General features: G+C 49.5%; 2 protein-coding genes across 3 annotated transcripts in view; one reads left to right on the top strand and one right to left on the bottom strand.

Annotated features, from left to right (window-relative positions):
• Positions 1-11,352, top strand: cdc42ep1a (CDC42 effector protein (Rho GTPase binding) 1a). Of its 2 annotated transcripts, none has more exons than XM_030340784.1 (4): positions 1-491; positions 4,578-5,323; positions 7,009-8,285; positions 9,539-11,352. In XM_030340784.1, exons 3-4 carry the CDS (start codon positions 7,703-7,705, stop codon positions 10,291-10,293), a joined length of 1,338 nt encoding a protein of 445 aa, XP_030196644.1. In that variant the 5' UTR covers positions 1-491; positions 4,578-5,323; positions 7,009-7,702; the 3' UTR covers positions 10,294-11,352. The 2 variants fall into 2 exon arrangements, with proteins under 2 accessions (XP_030196644.1, XP_030196645.1); XM_030340785.1 differs by lacking the exon at positions 1-491 and adding an exon at positions 3,030-3,393.
• Positions 11,047-19,525, bottom strand: part of sh3bp1 (SH3-domain binding protein 1) — a 12,360-nt gene continuing 3,881 nt past the window's right edge. Inside the window, exons 7-18 of the mRNA XM_030340783.1 lie at positions 19,430-19,517; positions 19,098-19,166; positions 18,739-18,829; positions 18,315-18,451; positions 17,672-17,783; positions 16,466-16,547; positions 16,274-16,354; positions 15,857-15,970; positions 14,811-14,908; positions 14,376-14,559; positions 13,529-13,851; positions 11,047-11,933 (exon numbers count right to left, since the gene is read on the bottom strand). Coding sequence (XP_030196643.1) covers positions 11,626-11,933; positions 13,529-13,851; positions 14,376-14,559; positions 14,811-14,908; positions 15,857-15,970; positions 16,274-16,354; positions 16,466-16,547; positions 17,672-17,783; positions 18,315-18,451; positions 18,739-18,829; positions 19,098-19,166; positions 19,430-19,517 — 1,687 coding nt within the window. The 3' untranslated portion in view covers positions 11,047-11,625. The remainder of the gene's footprint in view (positions 11,934-13,528; positions 13,852-14,375; positions 14,560-14,810; positions 14,909-15,856; positions 15,971-16,273; positions 16,355-16,465; positions 16,548-17,671; positions 17,784-18,314; positions 18,452-18,738; positions 18,830-19,097; positions 19,167-19,429; positions 19,518-19,525) is intronic.

Here is a 19,525-nt window from a genome sequence, read left to right as displayed (position 1 = left end):
TACATCTTCCTCATGGTGACTGGTGGTGTCAACTTTTGATTTAAATGTCAGGGAAGTTATGTAGCAGGACTAAGTTTATCCACACCTGTTAATATACGGAAGAAAATAAATATTCCAAATTGTAGACTCGAGTTGTTAAAACAAGTCACTGAAGTGATTTATTTTTTGGAGCAAGAATAATGTGTGGGTTAACGTATAGCCACAATTTCCACTTGCCTGGTTCTTTACTTGTTGATCTGTCTGCTGATTTTGTCGGTATTCGGAAGGACCCGCCCCTTTCCTCATCCTCCACGGAAAGTCTCGAGTCCTGCCCAAGTCCACGCGCACTAGCGGGACAGCCGGGCCGCGCGGACACCGGTCGCCTCGCAACGGACTTTCTTCTGCTCGAGCGCTTAAACCATTCCGCTCCTGTTAAACCACGCACAGGTCCACTTGGGGATACATTTTTTGTTCAACTTCCCTCAGCGCCTTGTCTGCGTGTACAGCCTGATGTAAGTTAATTTAAACTTTTTGCATTTGTGATTCAGTTAAACTTTTTCTTTTTGCCTTAGGTTACTTTTTGGGCTTTGTCTTCATCGAGCATGGGGGGGGGGGGGGGTACTGCGTTAAGATACAAGGAAAGGAGTCAAAAATAAATATCCAATGGACAGTTGGACCGATTCAGTATTGCTAAATGTGCGTCGGTGCCTGTAGTTGTTGCTACGACCAGCTAATGACACCTTACTTAAATAAACCATTACAGGATGGGGGCTGACGCTCGTGTGGTCACTTCATATTACAGCTGTGTGTCTGCGGGTCGCTCTGAGTGCAGGTCTTCTGCTGAGATGTCATGGTAAAACGATCTGCTCAGCAAGCGCAGCGGGTTGTTGTTGTTGCGATAGGAATCTCTGTACTTAATAATTATAGCACTATGTAGAATGACATCAGACTGACTTCGCAAAGTTATTTATCACTGGGTTGTATTAAGTGGCGCGTGAGAAGCCATCTAGATTGTGTCATGTATTTAAATGTGCTAATACATCGTCAAGGGGTTCTTGTTTGAACCCCTTTTGAGATGTGTGAACTTTCTTTTTTGCCCCCCGCGGGGATCTCTTGTGCTAAGTTGCGCTGGGTGGCCCGCCACCGACAAGACGATGAGAGGCGCCTACATGGCAAATACTACACAGAAGGCTTGAGGAACACAGACACCTTGACACACACCTTGACACGCACGCACACACCAACCCAGACACTATCTCTCTCTCTCTCTCTCTCTCTCTCTCTCTCTCTCTCTCTCTCTCTCTCTCTCTCTCTCTCTCTCTCTCTCTCTCTCTATATATATATATATATATATATATATATATATATATATATATATATATATATATAACACAAACACACACACACACACACACACACACGACACATGGCAATGACTGAGGAGTGAATAATGACCAAATGCAAATTGACTTTGTGACAATAGGCCAGGACCTCATCTACTCTGACACACCAGTAGACCAACACTAGACACCGACCTCGCAGCCAGCCATGCAGCACTAGTGGATTTAATCTTTGACTTTCGCTGCACACGTCATCACATCGCTGCGTGTCTTCTGAAGGTTGGGTGTGATTGTACATTGGCAGACGGATCGAAAAATATATACAGACAGAGAGCGGGAGAGAGAGAAAGATAGAGCGATCAATAGATACATTTACACGCACGCACGCACGTTCGCACGCACACACAATTAGCGTATTATTGTGTCAATACAATTTGGCCAATTTAAGTTTGCCTCTTCAGGGTTCCTTCACCGACCCCCCCCCCCCCCCCCTCCGTCAGTGAGTGTTAGGGCCCTACCTTCCCCATGGGGGCCGCTGACCTCTGGGGCCATGTGGTGTGGAGGCCGTTTGGCCTAGGGGCGGGGTAAGAGGTGTGAGGGCTCTGGCCTGTAAGCAATGTTTGTCTTAACGCCATGATTTCACCGGTTTCGGTTTGTGTGTGTGGTGTGTGTGTGTGTGTGTGTGTGTGTGTGTGTGTGTGTGTGTGTGTGTGTGTGTGTGTGTGTGTGTGTGTGTCTTTGGGTAGGATAGCATGTGGGTTTGTGTCTGGTGTGTGTGTGTGTGTGTGTGTTTGTGTGTGTGTGTGTGTGTGGTGTGAGAACATCTGTTTGTTTGTGTGTGGCATGCAAAGGGTGTTCATCTGCGTGTTTGCATGTGTGTGTGTGTGTGTGTGTGTGTGTGTGTGTGTGTGTGTGTGTGTGTGTGTGTGTGTGTGTGTGTGTGTGTGTGTGTGTGTGTGTGTGTGTGTGTGTATAAAGGTGTGATACCACACAAGCTGGACGGTGGGCAGGGCTCCATCATGCGCTGTCATTACCAGATGGTCTGACGGCTCTCTCCTCCCCTGACACCCTGTCACCCCGACACCCCACCTCCCAGCAGCACCCCGAGACCACTGCAGGGGGCATCACCCAAATGGTGGAGGAAAATGAGTGTATGTGTGCTTGTGTGTGTGTGTGTGTGTGTGTGTGTGTGTGTGTGTGTGTGTGTGTGTGTGTGTGTGTGTGTGTGTGTGTGTGTGTGTGTACATGTGTGTGTGTGTGTGTGTGTGTGTGTGTGTGTGTGTGTGTGTGTGTGTGTGTGTGTTTGTGACTGCGAATGCATGTGAGTTGTGTACATTTAGGTGTGTCTATGTGTGTGTGTAAGTGTGTATGTGTGTGTGTGTGTGTGTGTTTGTGTGTGTGTGCATGGGTGTGCTTGTATGGTTCAGTGTGTAAGTGTGTGTGTGTGTGTGTGTGTGTGTACTTTTATGTGTAAATGTCTAAGTGTGTGTGTCTTTGTGTTTGTGCATTTGCTTGTGTATTGGTAAATGTCTAGGTGTGTGTGTGTGTGTGTGTTTGTGTGTGTGTGTGTGTGTGTGTGTGTGACTGTGAATGCATGTGAGTGTGTGTGTGTGTGTGTGTGTGTGTGTGTGTGTGTGTGTGTGTGTGTGTGTATATATCTGTCTGTGGTGGTGCTTGCATGTGTCAATGTGTAAGTGTGTGTGTACTTGTGTCAATGTCTTAATGTGTGTGTATGTGTACGTTTTAGTGTGCTTTGTGTGTGCAGCGGTACATGTCTCAAAGCACACACATATTTCCCGGGTTTACGAGGAACGGTTGCTGTGTTTTCCTTGGCGTCGCACCAGGCCGCCCGGGTGAAGCGTAAGGGAACAGGGTTTGAAAGTCAAAGGGGGAGAGTGTAGAAATGTGGGCCTTATCGTGTGTGTTTGTTCACCTGGTGAGTCTGGTTAGAGAGTGAAGGACACTCCGGGGAAGCAAACGCAACAGTGAGCTGGGGCACAAACAAAATGGCAGGTTGATGAGCGGGAAAGTGCACAGAGTCACGTCTAGGATGTTGGCTGAACACTACATTGAGGTCTGTATTTTGTGTGTGTGTGTGTGTGTGTGTGTGTGTGTGTGTGTGTGTGTGTGTGTGTGTGTGTGTGTGTGTGTGTGTGTGTGTGTGTGTGTGTGTGTGTGTGTGTGTGTGTGCGTTGGGGGTAAAATGGTTGTGTGTGTTTTATCGGTTTATTGTTCACTGTCTGTTGGGGTGGCACACACGCATTCTCTAGTCTAGAGTAATGTCTAGTAATAAAGGTTTGTGTGTGTTTGTGTGTGCGTCTCTCTACATGTTCTTGCGTTACACATTCTGTTTGGGATACACACACGCTGTCGCACACACACAGACACAGGAGATGGCCAGAGACAAACATGAAAGACACACACACACATTGCTCCCATTAGACTGTGGTTTGTTATGTTTATTTCCAGCCAAGCGTCACCTCAGGAAATGACTCTACATCTTGTGTACGTATGTAACTACGTAGGGACGGGCAAATGAAGTGAAAGAACTGAACGATGTTGGAATGCTGAGGTGGTTTAAATAGCGGTGGTGGTGGATTTAAACCTCTGGAGTCCTCAGCGAGCGGGGAGTCCGGGGGAGTCAGTAAACAGAGGACTCAGCGCACTGCACTAGAGCAAGCTGGGTATGATATGTGACCTCATGGTGCAGTGTCCATCCAACGGTACGAACAAACAAACCAATGGAAGCTGTGATCTGAACTGCCTCGAGTTGAAAGAAACTTCATTAAATGCAACACAGGGAGGTGTTGATTCATTTTAAGGATGAGTGTTATCTCTCTCTCCTTCCCGATCCATTTTTCTCTGTGCGTCCGTCTTCTGAGGTCATCCATCCTTCCATCCACTATCTTCCTGCCCTTTGCCCTCCACTCTCTGTGTGTTTAATTTCTTCCTCCCCTCCCCTCCCCCCCCTGCCCGCTGTCTCCCCTTTGCTCGATGCCTCACGGGTCATTGTACATGTTTGCCCTTTCAATATCTCTTTCAGATGTTTACCAATTAGTTTAATCATACCGGTTATTTCAAGACAGAATTGATACCTAAATTTGGTATTTTTTCACTCATCTTCTGGCCGATAATCTTAATCTTTATCCTAAATATTTAATCTTTCGATATTTTCGGAAGTTGACCAATTTCATTCCCGGTTATCTCAACCAAATGTCCTATCCTAATGTGGTACCCTTTGACCCCCTCTTCTCACAGGCTGGAAGGCCTCAGTGGAGCCTGCAGAGAATAAGACAGAAGAAGACGAGGAGCAGCCGTCCAAGAGAAGTGGTCCTGCTGGTAGTGAGGACAACCCACCGCCAGCGGACAGACAGAGACCACAGAACCCTGCTGCTCTGACCGGGCCAACCCATGGAGGATGAGCACATAGGAGGATAATCGAGTGAACCTCCCCCTCCCCGACACCACCACCATCATCCCATCAAGCCGCCCAGTCACCCTGACACAGACAAGCCCCCCTGTTGGGGCTCCGAGACACAGGCAGACTGCCGGGGCTTGGATTACCCTATTAAAGCATTTTACCCTCTTTAAAGATCCACACACGCACAGGGATTGTGTGTGTGTGTGTGTGTGTGTGTGTGTGTGTGTGTGTGTGTGTGTGTGTGTGTGCTCATCCATTGGATTTGGTTCCTGGAGGGCAGGCTGCCAGGTTCTCTTTCTGCTCCTCATAAACCTCCCCACAACCAGGAGATCCTCCAAGGAGACAGAGGAGGAGGAGGAGGAAGGAGAACCACGAGGGATTCAGCTACAGCCCTGGGTTTGGATAAGGGTGTGTGCAGGGTTAAGACGGCGGGGGGGGAAAGAAAGGAGAGAAGAGGGAGCGGCTGCCTTGCTCAGCGGCAGAGCAGAACACCAGAGCTCCAGACCCGACCCAACGGCCCCCCTCCCGGGTCAGGGGTCGCCCGGCTGGATTAGAGGACAGACACGGATCTCCGGCAACTTCTGTAAGCACACTGACACCGGGCTTAGACCCGGAGTAATGCATGACCGCTAACACGCAGGCCGTGCTAATGTATCTGTCTGCTCCTCTGTCACGTGCTAGCTTACTTATGTATGTCTATGTGTTTCACACGTGACTTGTTAATGGGTTAATTGGTTGAGGCAAGTGGTAAGTGTTTTGGTTGACCCCCAGGAGAAAGGTTCTGGGTTGAAAACCTATTACCCACAATGTCTACCTTTCAGGGCGACCTGCTCCTGAACGAACATGTAACAAAAATTCACCGTGAGTTGCTTTTGCGGGAAAGCGTCTGCCAAAAGGACTAAAGAGTAAATAGTTCAGCAGATTGGTGGAAAAGTGAGGTCAACGTTCCCATCGCCGCGGGGAGAACGCCGTCTCGAATGGAGAACCACACTTAACAGCATAACCAGGTTCCCTGCTGCAGCTCGCTCTCTCTGTCTCTCCGGGACCCTGTAAAGCACCTCTTCCACCACAGTTTACAGAGAGAGAGAGAGAGCTCTCTCACTCTGTAAACTCAAGTGGAGATGGTGGTTTTCTCCTGAAGAGCTTCGTACCTCTCACTCCGCTCCCAGCTGCACCTCTTAAAAAACCAAGCCCTACCCGGGGTGGCCAAGGTGGGGGAGAGAAGGGGGGGGGGGGGGGGGGGGGGGGGGGGTGGAGGAAGGGAGTGAGTGGAGGTCTGGAGGACTGTGGTGAGCGGCAAATTAGAAGGCCTTAGATCCGACGCAAGGGCCCCGTCTCACGGAAACCCAAAGCAGGTCATTAATGAAGGGCCGCGGGACCGTGCCGTGATGCGTGGGAGGGCCCCTGGGAGCCAGAGAACCAGAGAGCTCTTTAGGGGAACCAGAGGTCCCTTGTCAAATCTGCTTTTCGCTATCAAAATATTCGGTAATTGGCTATCCATTACGGCACCACAGTCGGGTGCAAGACAAAGGGTTGGCTATTTGTCAAGCCATTTGTCATGGGTCGGCTCACATGCTTATCACAGACACTAGCGGGGAAAAATGGGTTCCTTATCGTAGTGTATCAGTATCCCTTAAGCTAAAAATATATGTCCCTCATCAAGCATACTCTGCTTGTTTGCAAACCAGTCTGGAGTGTTGAATGAACTTCCCTCCTCTCTCCCCCTACACCACCCCCCCCTCTCTCATGATACTGCTGGATGGAAATCTGTTAGAAACTGTGTAGTGAGCGTAAGCGTAGCCAGACCATATAGTAGCCAGACCATAAATTAGTGCTCATGTTGTAGCCAGATCCAACAGGGGAAAAAAAGCCCCAGCGACCTCCTTGAAAGCTCCCCGTTCTAATTGGACAAGAAGCAGACGCCTGAAGCCAGTGTGTCTGTATAAACCCACCCAGCGCCATGGCTACAGCGCCATGGTTCCAGAACATCCATTTTAGGGGAACGTGGAATTCCAAACTGCCAGATAGATCCATTTTGTGTCCACGCTAGGGCCAGGCTACTCATTAAGTCAGTAACCAGATAGTCGCCAGATATTCGGAGCAGGGACGTCTGTTTCTCGCACCACAAGAAACAACCTAAAAAAAAGCAAACCTAATTTGTTTTCCAATCAAAAACGTCGGCGCGATCTGAGCTGTAATTCAAAGCCCCCGTTTTTAGATGACTAAACCCTTTTTGAAATATTTCGTTCCCTCTGTTTTCTTTTCTAGATGGTTCCAGGGGCGTCACCACAGAACCATTTGCAGCTGTACCCGGACCTATTTCTGAGCTCAACGTCCACTCACCCCCGTCGCCCCAAAACGCCGACCGGGGTTGAAACCGGAGCGACTCCGACCGCATTCTGCCTTTGGCTCCAGGCCCTGCGACTCGCATAGCGTTCTCCCCCATTTCTCTCCCGTTTCATTCGGATGCATGTGTGCGCAACAGCAGGCGGTGTAAAGAGGAGGAGGGAGGCCTGAAATTACCCCGGTCTGTGATGATGATGATAAACAGTGATTATATTACACCAAACTATTCACCCTCGCCATTAGCCTCCCCTTTATAGAGCCCTCACTGTACTGCCCTGAACTCCCAGAAACCCTTTCAAGACCTTTTTTCATTCTCCCAAGAGCCTTGGACTTCATTATTTTTGAGTCTTGGCCTCTGTGAGACCGCAGAATCAGCACAGACCGTACCTCAAAACAGTGATTAAAGAAGGCCCTGAACCATCTCTTGTTCGACCTTTGACCTAAAAGCGAGATTCAAGAGAAAGACGATGATCCTATTCTGACCTTTTTTCTTCCGAAAGTGTGGAAAGCCAGCGATTAACCCATCGATTATCGACGACCCCCCCGTCCGAGCCCCGTGCACGAGCCTGGACCGTCCCGCGGCGCTCCGACCCCCTCCGCCCGACCCCCCGGCGCCATGAACCTGCAGGGCAAGCTGTCGGGCCTGAAGGGCCTGGTGTCGGGCGCCCACGGCCGGCGGCGCTTCAAGGGCGACCTCACCACCGACATGATCAGCCCGCCCATGGACGACTTCCGCCACACCATGCACGTGGGCCGCGGCGGCGACGTGTTCGGCGACACCTCCTTCCTCAGCAACCACGGCGGGAGCCGCAACCGCGAGGCCGACGCCAACACCACCTGCTCCTCGACCCCGACCAGCCCCACCTCCACCCCCGACAACAAGATCGGGGCCTTCTTCTCCCGCACGCTGCGGCAGGTGAGGAAGGGGTCGGCGAGCGAGGGCCGGCCTAGTGGGGGAGGAGGTGGAGGTGGAGGAGGAGGAGGAGGAGGAGGTGGAGGTGGAGGTGGAGGTGGAGGAGGAGGTGGAGGAGGAGGTGGAGAGTCCAAGGATGTGTCTTCGCCGCCACCGCCCGCCGTTTCCCCCATCATCAAGAACGCCATCTCGCTGCCCCGGCTGGACGCGGTGGGCACGACCAACGGCGGGGGTCCCGTCGTCAGGGAGCTCTTCCCCCCGCAGGAGGCGGGCAAAGCGTCCTACGGTGTGTATGGTCTGCACACGTTGATCCACACACACACACACACACACACGGATGGACAGAGCTTAAGCTGTTGACAATAGGGACGGTCCCACGAGTTCAGTGAAGGAGATAAGGCCAAGGTGTTTCTGTGGAGAGGAGGTCGTTTTAGGCTTTTATAGCAGTGGAGAAGCATTCATTGTTTCCCAGAGACATGATGAGATATTTTGTTCAAAATGGAGTCACGCTTACTGGAAGTCACGTGGACATTATCAGCCGAGAATCTAACTTGATTAAGCAGGAAATTGATGTCAGTGTAATTGCTGCAAACTCCTTCCTCACGCAACAACGGCCACAACAACACAGCCCCCAGCGTGTACGCGTCTCTAAATTAGACAATGCTTTGTTTCCACTGAGCCCCGATTTTTTTTGATTTCCCCGCACAACAGACTTTAATGGCGACCACTTAAACCACAATGAACTAGATGTGCCCCAGATGTCCCTGTTCTGTTGAGTCACCTGGGCTCCTAATCAGCCACTCACTCTCTCAATCTGTCAAACCCACCGGGAACGCAGAACACTTCCAGAGAGACCAGGGCTGCCCCCGCCCGCTCTCAAACCTTGACCGCCAGACATACCCCACGCCACTCTCACACCCGCCTTACCCCCACTGTGTGTGGGGGAGGGGTGTATGGCATTATTTTCCTTAATCTAAAAAATAGAATTGCTTATAGACCGTCAGCCAACTTGAATAACATCCCACACACCGAATAGTGTATCGCACAAAAGTGGTCGGATCGTTTCGATAAGTCAACCTTTCTTATGTCTACAGACTTGGAGAGGAAACTCAACAATGGTCCGATTGCCTACCGTGTATCCTGTTATATAACGATTTGGTGACTGCATGTTGTAGCTGTATTTGAATGTTAAGCTTTACTTGTTCAATACTGCCCCCTACCCAAATACTGAGGACAGACAAGTGGCAGTAGACGTGAAATGGCTGTTAAGAGTGAAACTTACTTCCGCAGTATGATGTTTCATCATTTAAAATTATGATTAGAGCAAGGAAACTATATGTTGGATTCAAGTTGATCTTTTGAGATTTGGTTAGATTGTCCCAAATCCAGTCCAGTTACTTATAGATGCAAAATCACAAAAACAAAAGTGTTGTTTTTGGTCCAAGGAACCTACAAATGTGTAAAAGGATCCCACATCCCTCCACATAGAACCCCCCTCTATATGCTAATGGTTTCTCCCGCCTCACCCCCCCCCCTCAGGTCTGGAGTCGGGCTTCGTCACGCTCCCCCGCCTATCCCGCTCCGAGCGCCCGCTGCCCTCCGTCCCCACTTCCTGTTCGCCGGACCTGCCCCGCACCTGCCTCGACGACGCCGTCGACTCCGTCCCGTCCGACGGCCCCGCCTACGCCGTCACCATGGTCCCGTTGAGCCTCGAGCCCGTCACCATGACGACCCACTCCGACTCCCTGCGGTCCCTCACGTCCCTGGACACCTTCACCCTGGACCTCGGGCCCTCCCTCATGAGCGAGGTGTTCGGGATGATCGACAGCCCCGGCGGCCACTCGGACGGCCACTTCCACGCCTGGGAGGCCGAGGAGGCGGGCTCGGCCTTCGGGATGACCAATGAGGGCTCGGAGATGGACTCGGCCACCATCTCGTACGTCGACTCCCTGCTGAGGGAGGACTGCGGCAGCAGGAAGAGCCCGTACGGAGGGGACTGGGAGGAGGAAGAGGAGCGGATGGTGATGATGATGATGGAGGCCAACGGAGGGGCGGGGCACCCTCTTAAAGGGGCGGTGCCCGACGTGGTGTTGGTGGGGCCCACTGCGGAGGACGGGCGTGCGAGGCCCGGTGTGGGCATGGAGACCGACAGCTTCCAGAAGGCGGCGGATGTGCTGGCGCGTCACTACAGGGTGGCTGGATCCAAGCTGAGGATTCTGGAATCCGAGAGCCTCAGCCAATCAAAGAGCTTGTCCTACGGCGAGGTGGACGAAGAGGAGGAGATTAAAGTCTGAGGTTGTACTGAGTGTCAGGACGCCTGACGCATATGATATTGTACTATCTAGCTAAACTCCACGCATAATTCTATTCAAATCAGTAGCTTTTAAAATGGGCCTTCTGTTGACAGGACTATATATGAAAAATGGCCCGTCCCTTTGTAATTCTTTGGAATATTATTTTCAGACGTTGAATGTGGGTCACGTTTCCTATGCAGCCACTCCTACAAAAAAGACATTTGGTTGCAAGAATGCCCGTGAAAGTTCACAAAACACTACGTTTATAATCGGAACCGACTGAAGGAACATAGGAAAATATGAATGGTAAGTGAAAAGAAACAGACCAGCTTGCTTTCCTCAACTGACAGCTCTCATGAACAGCAGAGATAGGCGAATAAAATCTGTACAGTAGGATGGTGAAACTAGGAGGCAGAAGAAGAAGTAAGTCTTGGGCCACAAAAAGGATGTTACAACAAGATGTTACATCTCTATATATACATACATATATATATATATAGTATATATATGTGCATATATATATTGTATATATAATCGCCATGCTGACTTCCTTTGACAGAGTGGCGAGCAGCTCTCTCCGATGAGACGTACGGCCACAGAAGGACAGTTAGCTGTTAATGTGTTACTCAGAATACACTAAAAGAGGGAAACACACAAGGGCCAAAAAGGAGAACAATAAGGGAGACATGAGTCGAATTCTAAATTCTCAGGAGCTTTTATACAAAGATAACCGAAGAAAACCAAAGAACCGTCTTGTGGTGAAATCTGCAGGTTTATATGTGTATAACAACCATTATATTTCTACTATAGAACATACAACGACCTCCCCTTAAACGTGTATTTAAGAGCACCTGCAATTCACATGTACAATTTACATATTACGTTAAAGGGACTATTCATGATATTTTAAGATTTAAGAAATGTACACTATGCCCCTGTGCGCTGAGACCGGCTGACCAGCCAAAACATCCGTGCCAAGTGAGTAAGAAAAAACACAAATAAAAGTATGGACTGCCTTTGTTTTACTTCCAGAAATGTACAATAAACATGTTTTCATTAGAGTGGAAAATTTCATTTTGATTTACATCACACACATTTTATTTTTGTAAAAAAAAAAGGAAGGTTGGTTGCAACGATACAATACTGAAAGATCAAGCCTCGAACTAACTGGCACTAAAAGGTGTTTTTAACCATCTTACTTCTACAGAACATAATACTTCAAAACCCTCAGCATGTGGACCAAACCCAATAGGTGGTTGAGCGGTGGTTGAGGGAGGGTGTGTGACGCGTGGCGAGGAAGGGAATCGAACCCGGTCGCTCCGCTCTCTACCTCTACTGCTTCACCTCCGCCAGGGGAGGCAGAGGCGGGGGGCACTTGGGAGCTCTGACCTCCGACCTCTTCATGTGGGGCTTCCTGGGGAGGGAGGACAGAGCCGGCCGGGGGCCCCCAAGTGCCGGCTGTGGCCCCGCAGCCGGGGGCTGGGGTGGCCGAGGGGTGGGGGTGGAGGGCTTGGTGCTGAAGGGGGGCTTGGGGGTGCCGATGGATCCGGGGTGTGGCAGAGGGTCTCTGGGTTTAGTGTACTGGACCACCACCTTCTCATCGGGCTGTACGGGCCTCTTCTGAACGAAGGACCTCTTCGCTGAGGGGGGAGAGGATGGGAGAGTTGAGAGAGAGAGGGAGAGGAAGAGAGAGAGAGAGAGAGAGAGAGAGAGAGAGAGAGAGAGAGAGAGAGAGAGAGAGAGAGAGAGAGAGAGAGAGTTGAGAGAGAGAGAGAGAGAGAGAGAGAGAGAGAGAGAGAGAGAGAGAGAGAGAGAGAGAGAGAGAGAGGAAGAGAGAGAGAGAGAGAGAGAGAGAGAGAGAGAGAGAGAGAGAGAGAGAGAGAGAGAGGGGAAGAGAGAGAGAGTTGAGAGAGAGAGGGAGGGAGGATGGGAGGGTTGAGAGAGGGAGGGAGGGAGGGAGGGTTGAGAGAGGGAGGGAGGGAGGGAGGGTTGAGAGGGAGGATGGGAGAGTTGAGAGAGGGGGGGGAGGGAGGGAGGGTTGAGAGAGGTGGTTAGGGGGGTTTGACTTCCGGCCAACAAAGTTCTAGGTTCAAACCAAAATGCCCGCAGTCTCTCTGTAGGCCTCCTTGAGGAAGGTGTCTGATACCTGATTCATAGTGCCGTGCATTACAGTGGGGCTGGGGCAAAACCAGAATGTACTTCCTCAGGGCCCTCACGCACTGTTCATAAAAAACATTTGTAGGACTGTTGACTGCTGGAAAGTGATGGTGCACAAGCTGCGCGTCCTCAACAACTTTATGGCCAAACGGAGGCTATGATGCCATGGCTGTGTGTGCACTGTCAGCGCATCTCAGGACCAGCACGCCACGGGTAACGCCTGCTTAAACCATTTATAACATTTATATAAAAGCAGTGGCTTTGACTTCTTGTTTCTTTTTTAAGAATTTCTTAAATCATTGCTTAAATCACAAGTAAGAGTTCAGGATGTCCACACAGGAAGTTCATCATGAATCATCATAAACGTAACATTGATAATAAGTGCTTTACACAATGCATCAGAACTTATGTGGAAACCTACTGAACTGTAATCACAAAGTAGAACGACTCATCATTGAGCATTATGGCATCTGAGTGACGCGTACGTACCAGGGTGCTTCTAACTGGGGGGAGAGCACCCTAACCAGGGTGCTTCTGAACCCCACATGCTCTGACTCAGAGCCAGCACAAATAGCTCAACAGCAGGAGCCATGATAATAATAGTAATAATTTATTTCATAAAGCGCCCTACAGGATGATCGCGGTCGCTTCACAAGAGTGGGAGGTGAGGCTGTGTGTGTAGGCAAGGGAGTGAGAGTGGGAACTCCGCAAGGCGCTGTGTGGGCTCGTGAGTCAGAGGCCACAGGCCTCAGAGAAAGGTGTGCTTTCGTGTACTTTTTGAAAGTCTCCACGGAAGGAGCACAGTGGATGTGGGGGGGGGGGGGGGGGGGGGGGGCTGATTCAACTAAGGGGGGGCGAACACGCAGAAAGCCCTATCCCCAAAGGTGTTGAGTCTCGTGCGGGGAATAGCCAGCTGGTCCTTGTCAGAGGACCAGAGGGACCGCAGGGGGGTGTTGGGGGGGGGGGGGGAGGTCACGAGGAGGTCGCGGGGGGCCAGAGCGCGACGGGACTTGTATGTGAGCAATAGAATTTCGAATTGAACGACGTGGCCGAGCTCGGGTCGGGGAGACGGACTTACGTTTGTACGGCGAGGCGACCTTCACCCTGGCCTGCGGGGAGCCGGGTGGCTCCAGCGGCTGATCCGGGTCCACGGCGGGGTTCTGGAAGGGGTTCTGGGCGGGGTTCAGGAAGGGGCTATTGGCGGGCGCCGGGGGTTGAAGGAGGACCGACGCTCTGGCGGCCGGAGTGGGCCCCTGGGTCCTGGCTGTGGGGCCGGGGTGGTAGGAGAAGGACGGGGGCCCGCCGGGCTGAGGGCTGTCCCAGGAGGTGGTTCTCCGGGGGCTCAGCTCGCTGGGGGACTTCACCAGGGAGGAGGAGAAGCCGCTGTCCTGGGACGCCGTGCTGGAGGGGGGGGGGGGACACAGGAACAGCTCAGGTTCAGATCATGGGATGTGCTACAGAGGAAGTATTTTTTACAAACTAAGAATCAGATCAAAACATTATAATAATTAATAAATGTAAATGGCTATGGATTGGATGGACTGAGAGTCAATGGAGATTGGGGGTAGTTTGCCAAATGCACACAATCACAAACAATCAAACAAAGACACACACACACACACACACACACACACGCACGCACGCACAATCACACACACACACACACACACACACACACACACACACACACACACACACACACACACACACACACACACACACACACACACACACACACACAGTCCTAAAATCATTCATTGCAAATCCTTTTTGCCGATCCAACATCTTTCTATTTTTCAAATCATTCTTATTCTCTCATATATTCGTCCTCATAATTGATCCCCATCATCAAAGCAGCCGTTGGGGGTACCAGGGAAGACCCGGGGCCCCGTGGAGGCTGGGGTCCCCATAAGGAGTGGGGGTACCTGTTCCTGCTGGAGAGCGGGTTGTGGGAGGAGGCGCTGCAGGACGAGGAGGAGGAGGCCGTGGAGCAGCAGGAGGTGCTTCTCACTGCCATCTTCTTCTCCTGGGCCGAGGTGTGGCCCTCAGGGGCCGGTGGGGTCGAACCGGCTTCGCTCCCTTGGGGGGGCAGGATCTCAAAAGAGGCGGCTGGAATAAAGAAGGGGAAGGTGACGTTCACATCAGCGTTTTGTTCATATATATAATTTTATAATAGGGTGCTATTTGGCGTGTGTTTTTTAGTTTGTGTGTCTATGCATGTGTGTGTGTGTGTTTATATATGTGTGTGTGTGTGTGTGTGTGTGTGTGTGTGTGTGTGTGTGTGTGTGTGTGTGTGTGTGTGTGTGTGTGTGTGTGTGTGTGTGTGTGTGTGTCTGTGCGTGTGAGTGTGTGCGTTCTACCTTCAGGGAAGAGGCTGCTGCAGTGATGAATGAGAGGCTCAACCACCACCATCACCTGCACCGAGGAGGCAGCGGCCATATCGAACATCCCGATCTCCCTGAGAGAGAGAGAGAGAGAGAGAGAGAGAGAGAGAGAGAGAGAGAGAGAGAGAGACAGAGAGATCGAGAGAGAGAGAGATCGAGAGAGAGAGAGAGAGAGAGAGAGAGAGAGAGAGAGAGAGAGAGAGAGAGAGAGAGAGAGAGAGAGAGAGAGGCAGACAGTTAGGAATGTGTGAAGTGGTAAGAGAAGGAGGGGCAGCAACCAGGAAGTGGTATTTGTGCGGTTGGTCTCGATTGACGAGAGAGAGGGAAACTAAGAGATATGGGTGAGAGAGTGATGTGTGGGTGGGGGGATTAGTGCAGAGACAAAGAACAACAGGAAGACTTCAACTGTGGGTTTTTTCAAGTGTGTCACTTGAAGATGTGTGGGTTTAGAATGTCAAGCCAACCTGCCACAGCATGTATAAATTAGACACAAGACAAGAGTGGAGTGGAGGGGAGGGAAGGAGGGGAGGAGAGGAGAGGAGAGGAGAAGAGAGGAGAGGAGGGAGAGAGGAGAGGAGAGCAGAGGAGAGGAGAGGAGAGGAGAGGAGAGAAGAGGAGAGGAGAGGAGAGGAGAGGAGAGGAGAGGAGAGGAGAGGAGAGGAGAGGAGAGAAGAGGAGAGGAGGGAGAGAGGAGAGGAGAGGAGAGGAGAGGAGAGGAGAGGAGAGGAGAGGAGAGGAGAGGAGAGGAGAGCAGAGGAGAGGACAGAGGAGGGCACATGTAGATGCTAGACAGGTAAGGAGGGTCCAGGTAGATAGGTAAGTGAGTACAGGTAGAGAGGAGGGTTAGTTACAGGTAGACAGGTGGGTTAGTTACAGGTAGACAGGTGAGTTAGTTACAGGTAGACAGGTGGGTTAGTTACAGGTAGACAGGTGAGTTAAGGACAGGTAGACAGGTGAGTTAGTTACAGGTAGACAGGTGAGTTGGTTACAGGTAGACAGGTGAGTGAAGACCTGGTACTGACCCTTCTGTTCGGGGCCAGAGCAGGTTGGGCCCCAGGACGATGGCGATGTTAGTGGGGCTCATCCTGTTCACCGCCTGCTGCTCTGACAGGAGCGACAGGAACTGGACCAGGTACCTTAGAGGGAGGAGAATCATCTGGGTTTACTATGTGAACAAACATGTGGCTTGCTATGGAGGACAACAGGAGGAAAAACAGATCAAATTCGTAAGTGTCTGTTGTACCCGAGTGTTACGTATGAGGCAATAATCAGTATAATCTAAGAAACCCCATTACATTAACCCTATAGTATGGAAAGTAATTCTCATAGAATCCTTTACGTCTATAATGAAAAGTAAGGGAACTGTATTTGTCATGACTTTGGATAGATTGTGAATGGAATAAATTGTCAGAGATATTTACATTTAATGATTCACATACCTGAGGTTACTGTAGTTTTCTGCTGGAAGCTTCTTTAATACAATTCTTAATTGTTCCACTTTATCTGCTGTTTCTTTTTCCCTGGGTAGAAAAGAAACATGATGCATAGTTAGGCTAACATTAACGCATCACGTGGTCTCTGAAAAAAATTGGGCAATCGTGAGAATATACGAAGGAAGGGGCAATACCCACCCTGCAGCTTTAAACCAATCGGTGTAAAGTTCAAAAGTCATGAGTGGTTCAGGAAGTTCTCTGAGGTAACACTTCAATGCTCCTGCAACAACACAACAAAGCAAATATATCAACATAGAGTACTGATCCAGGGACTTTATGTATTGTACAATCTCCTTCTGTTTCATAATCAACATTGCGACGGTCTAATGTTGTCCAAACAAACATTTATGGTTGCTGAATAATGGACAACGAACATCATTTGCCATTTATCCAAATCGACAAATCCAAGTGTATTCCTTTTAGAAACATGTCTTAAGGAGCAGGTAGGGGCTAGGGCCTCTGGCTCACTGAGGCCACAGGTAGAGGGCAGACATAAGGGTTTGAACCGAGGACTTTTCAGCTGGGAGTCGAACACAGCTGGCCAATGACTCGAGTATCCTGCACATAGCGGGGTTTCCCGTTTACAAACATGGGGAGAAACGTGATGTGTCATTCTAATATCACTGACTCGATGACCATGATTTGACTGCGCAAATAAATAACAGAATTGTCCCTGTTGTAATACTAAGAAAGAGTAGAAGGCTTCCTTTAGTAAACTGGGTTACTAGAAACCTTCATTCATTATTGAACCTGCATGGGACTTTTTAAACGTATCGCGTACTCTTTGAATCAACGATAATAATCCCTATGGGAGAATATGGTTTGTGGCAAGATTTGGCAGGTGGCATCACATAAATCCTTCTACAACGATTACAGAAATAAATAGTTCTGCACTAATGGGCTAACATAACCAGATCCTGATGTTATTCCTAAATATGAATGGATATTGGATAGGCTATGTCCAAATGGCCAACTATTGTACGGCCCGTTATGTGATGTAATAGCTAACATGTGTCTAGCATAGAAAAGTCTGGAGCATCTACTAAAGAAAATCTATGTACAGACAAATCATCAACATTACGAACCAAATCCGCCCTTTTAAAGAATTATCTGTCTGCGATCCATCTCTGTCTTATTCTTTTCCAAGGGATTGAACCCCACGGTATGCAATTCTTTTTTATATATCCCTGGCTTTTGGGACAAGCGCAGTTAACGGCACCAAAGATCCTTGCCCAGAAACCTGTCAATAGGGGCTTATAGGTCTCCCCTGCGAACCCATGGCCAAAGATATAGCCCCTTTATGTACACTGGGATTGTTTCTGCTTGTGCTCCCCTTCTCCTGACCTGCGACAGCATGTGGGTCACTGCTGAATTCCTCGTGGTCCACCGTGCCTTGATTCAAACAGCCCTTCAGTTTCTTCAGCACTGAGGCGGCTGCAGCCAGCCGAAACAGACCCTGCAGACAGAGAGAGAGAGGGAGGGAGAGAGAGAGAGAGAGAGAGAGAGAGAGTGAGAGAGTGAGAGAGTGAGAGAGAGAGAGAGAGAGAGAGAGAGAGAGAGAGAGAGAGAGAGAGAGAGAGAGAAAGAGAGAGAGAGAGAGAGAGAAAGAGGTAAGACCATGATTTATAGGTTGAGATGAAAAGATTGAAGCAGAGTTTAAGTGAGATTTTAGATCGATTTTCATTCCAACTGAAACAAACCCAGCAAATGAAATTTTAACTCACAACCCCGCCCACGCACAGACCCTTACAAACTATCGTTAATGTTTCCATTCCAAACAAGTGCAACACTGTTTTTGAGCTGCTTCAATGTTCCTTGCTGGACAGCACTTTGGAGTGAATTGTGATGCTTTTAAGGGTGATTTATCAAGCAATCAACGTAAGAAATCCACCCTTTGCTAATATGGGAGGGTTACACCCTCGGTTCTACTGGTCGTATCCCAGCCCAGAGTCAGGACCATGTGAGGGACTACACTGAGGACCAGTACCTCCTCCTTCATGCCGGTCCTCAGCAGCATGTGGACGCACTCCTGGATTGGCGAGGCGATCTCCCTGGGGCCGGCGGCCAGGTGGGAGAGGAGCGGCTCCCCGAACACCTTCTTGTTAGACACCATCTGCAGAGGATCTGCATGTATACACACACACAGACACACACACAGACACACACACACACACACACACACACACACACACACACACACACACACACACACACACACACACACACACACACACACACACACACACATGCACACACATAAACACACACACACACACACACACAAACACCAACAGAACACAAATATGTTCATACTGAAATGTCCCCACAAAGACACACACACACACACAAACATGACATTATGATACTCAAGTTCATTGAGCTATAGATCTTTAACAGACTATAAACTATACCTTTGTGGCTATGGTTATCTTTGAGCTCCTTGATGTTTTTTTCTAGGAACTCGTGGGAACTTTTGTGGTAAGCTGCCTGTAGCTCCAACAGCTGAATCAGACGTCAAAAATGCAAAATTATTAGCAGGTGTTGCAACAACTACAATCAAATAGTTACAAGTATAATAGCTTAATATAATGTCTTCCTAAATAAGATAACAGACTGATAAAGTGTAAACCATTTCTGATAGTGCTGGGTAACATGGGTTTGTATTGTATTTCTCTTCTTCTACAATGGATAAAACTAAGCACTGAGCACAATTTGATATTGTGTACAACCAAAAATAGACCAGACACCACATCTTACGAAACCAACTCACGCTGATGAAGTAGTTAGCATAGTCGTCCTCTTTAGCTGCAAAGTGATACAAGTCGGCGGAGTACTCGTCCTTAACACACAAAAGAACAACAACCTTAAAAAATAGAATTTAACCTGATATACCTGTTATACAATGGTCATGATTTATGGATTGGTTTCATTTCCACAATTAAATCAAATAAACATACTAATCTCTGTAGGCATCTATGCCCAAGATTCCTAACTACTCAATAAAAACGTATGTGGGGAAATAGTTGATTCGATGCACTCAACTCAAGCGTGCCAGTCACGCTGTATTTTGTTGAAGCTGGTTAAAGTGATAACTGCTCTTACTTTAATGTTGTCCAACTTCCTCCAGGCCTCCTCCACTTCCTCCCTCAGTCCTTCCTGCTTCGCTTGAGGGCCGCTGCTGGTCTGACACCTGAACAC

Source organism: Gadus morhua, chromosome 18 (assembly GCF_902167405.1).
Source record: "Gadus morhua chromosome 18, gadMor3.0, whole genome shotgun sequence".
NCBI classification, from domain to species: domain Eukaryota; kingdom Metazoa; phylum Chordata; class Actinopteri; order Gadiformes; family Gadidae; genus Gadus; species Gadus morhua.
The sequence above is the reverse complement of the archived record's forward strand: the minus strand, read 5'-3'. Positions and strand labels throughout refer to the sequence as shown.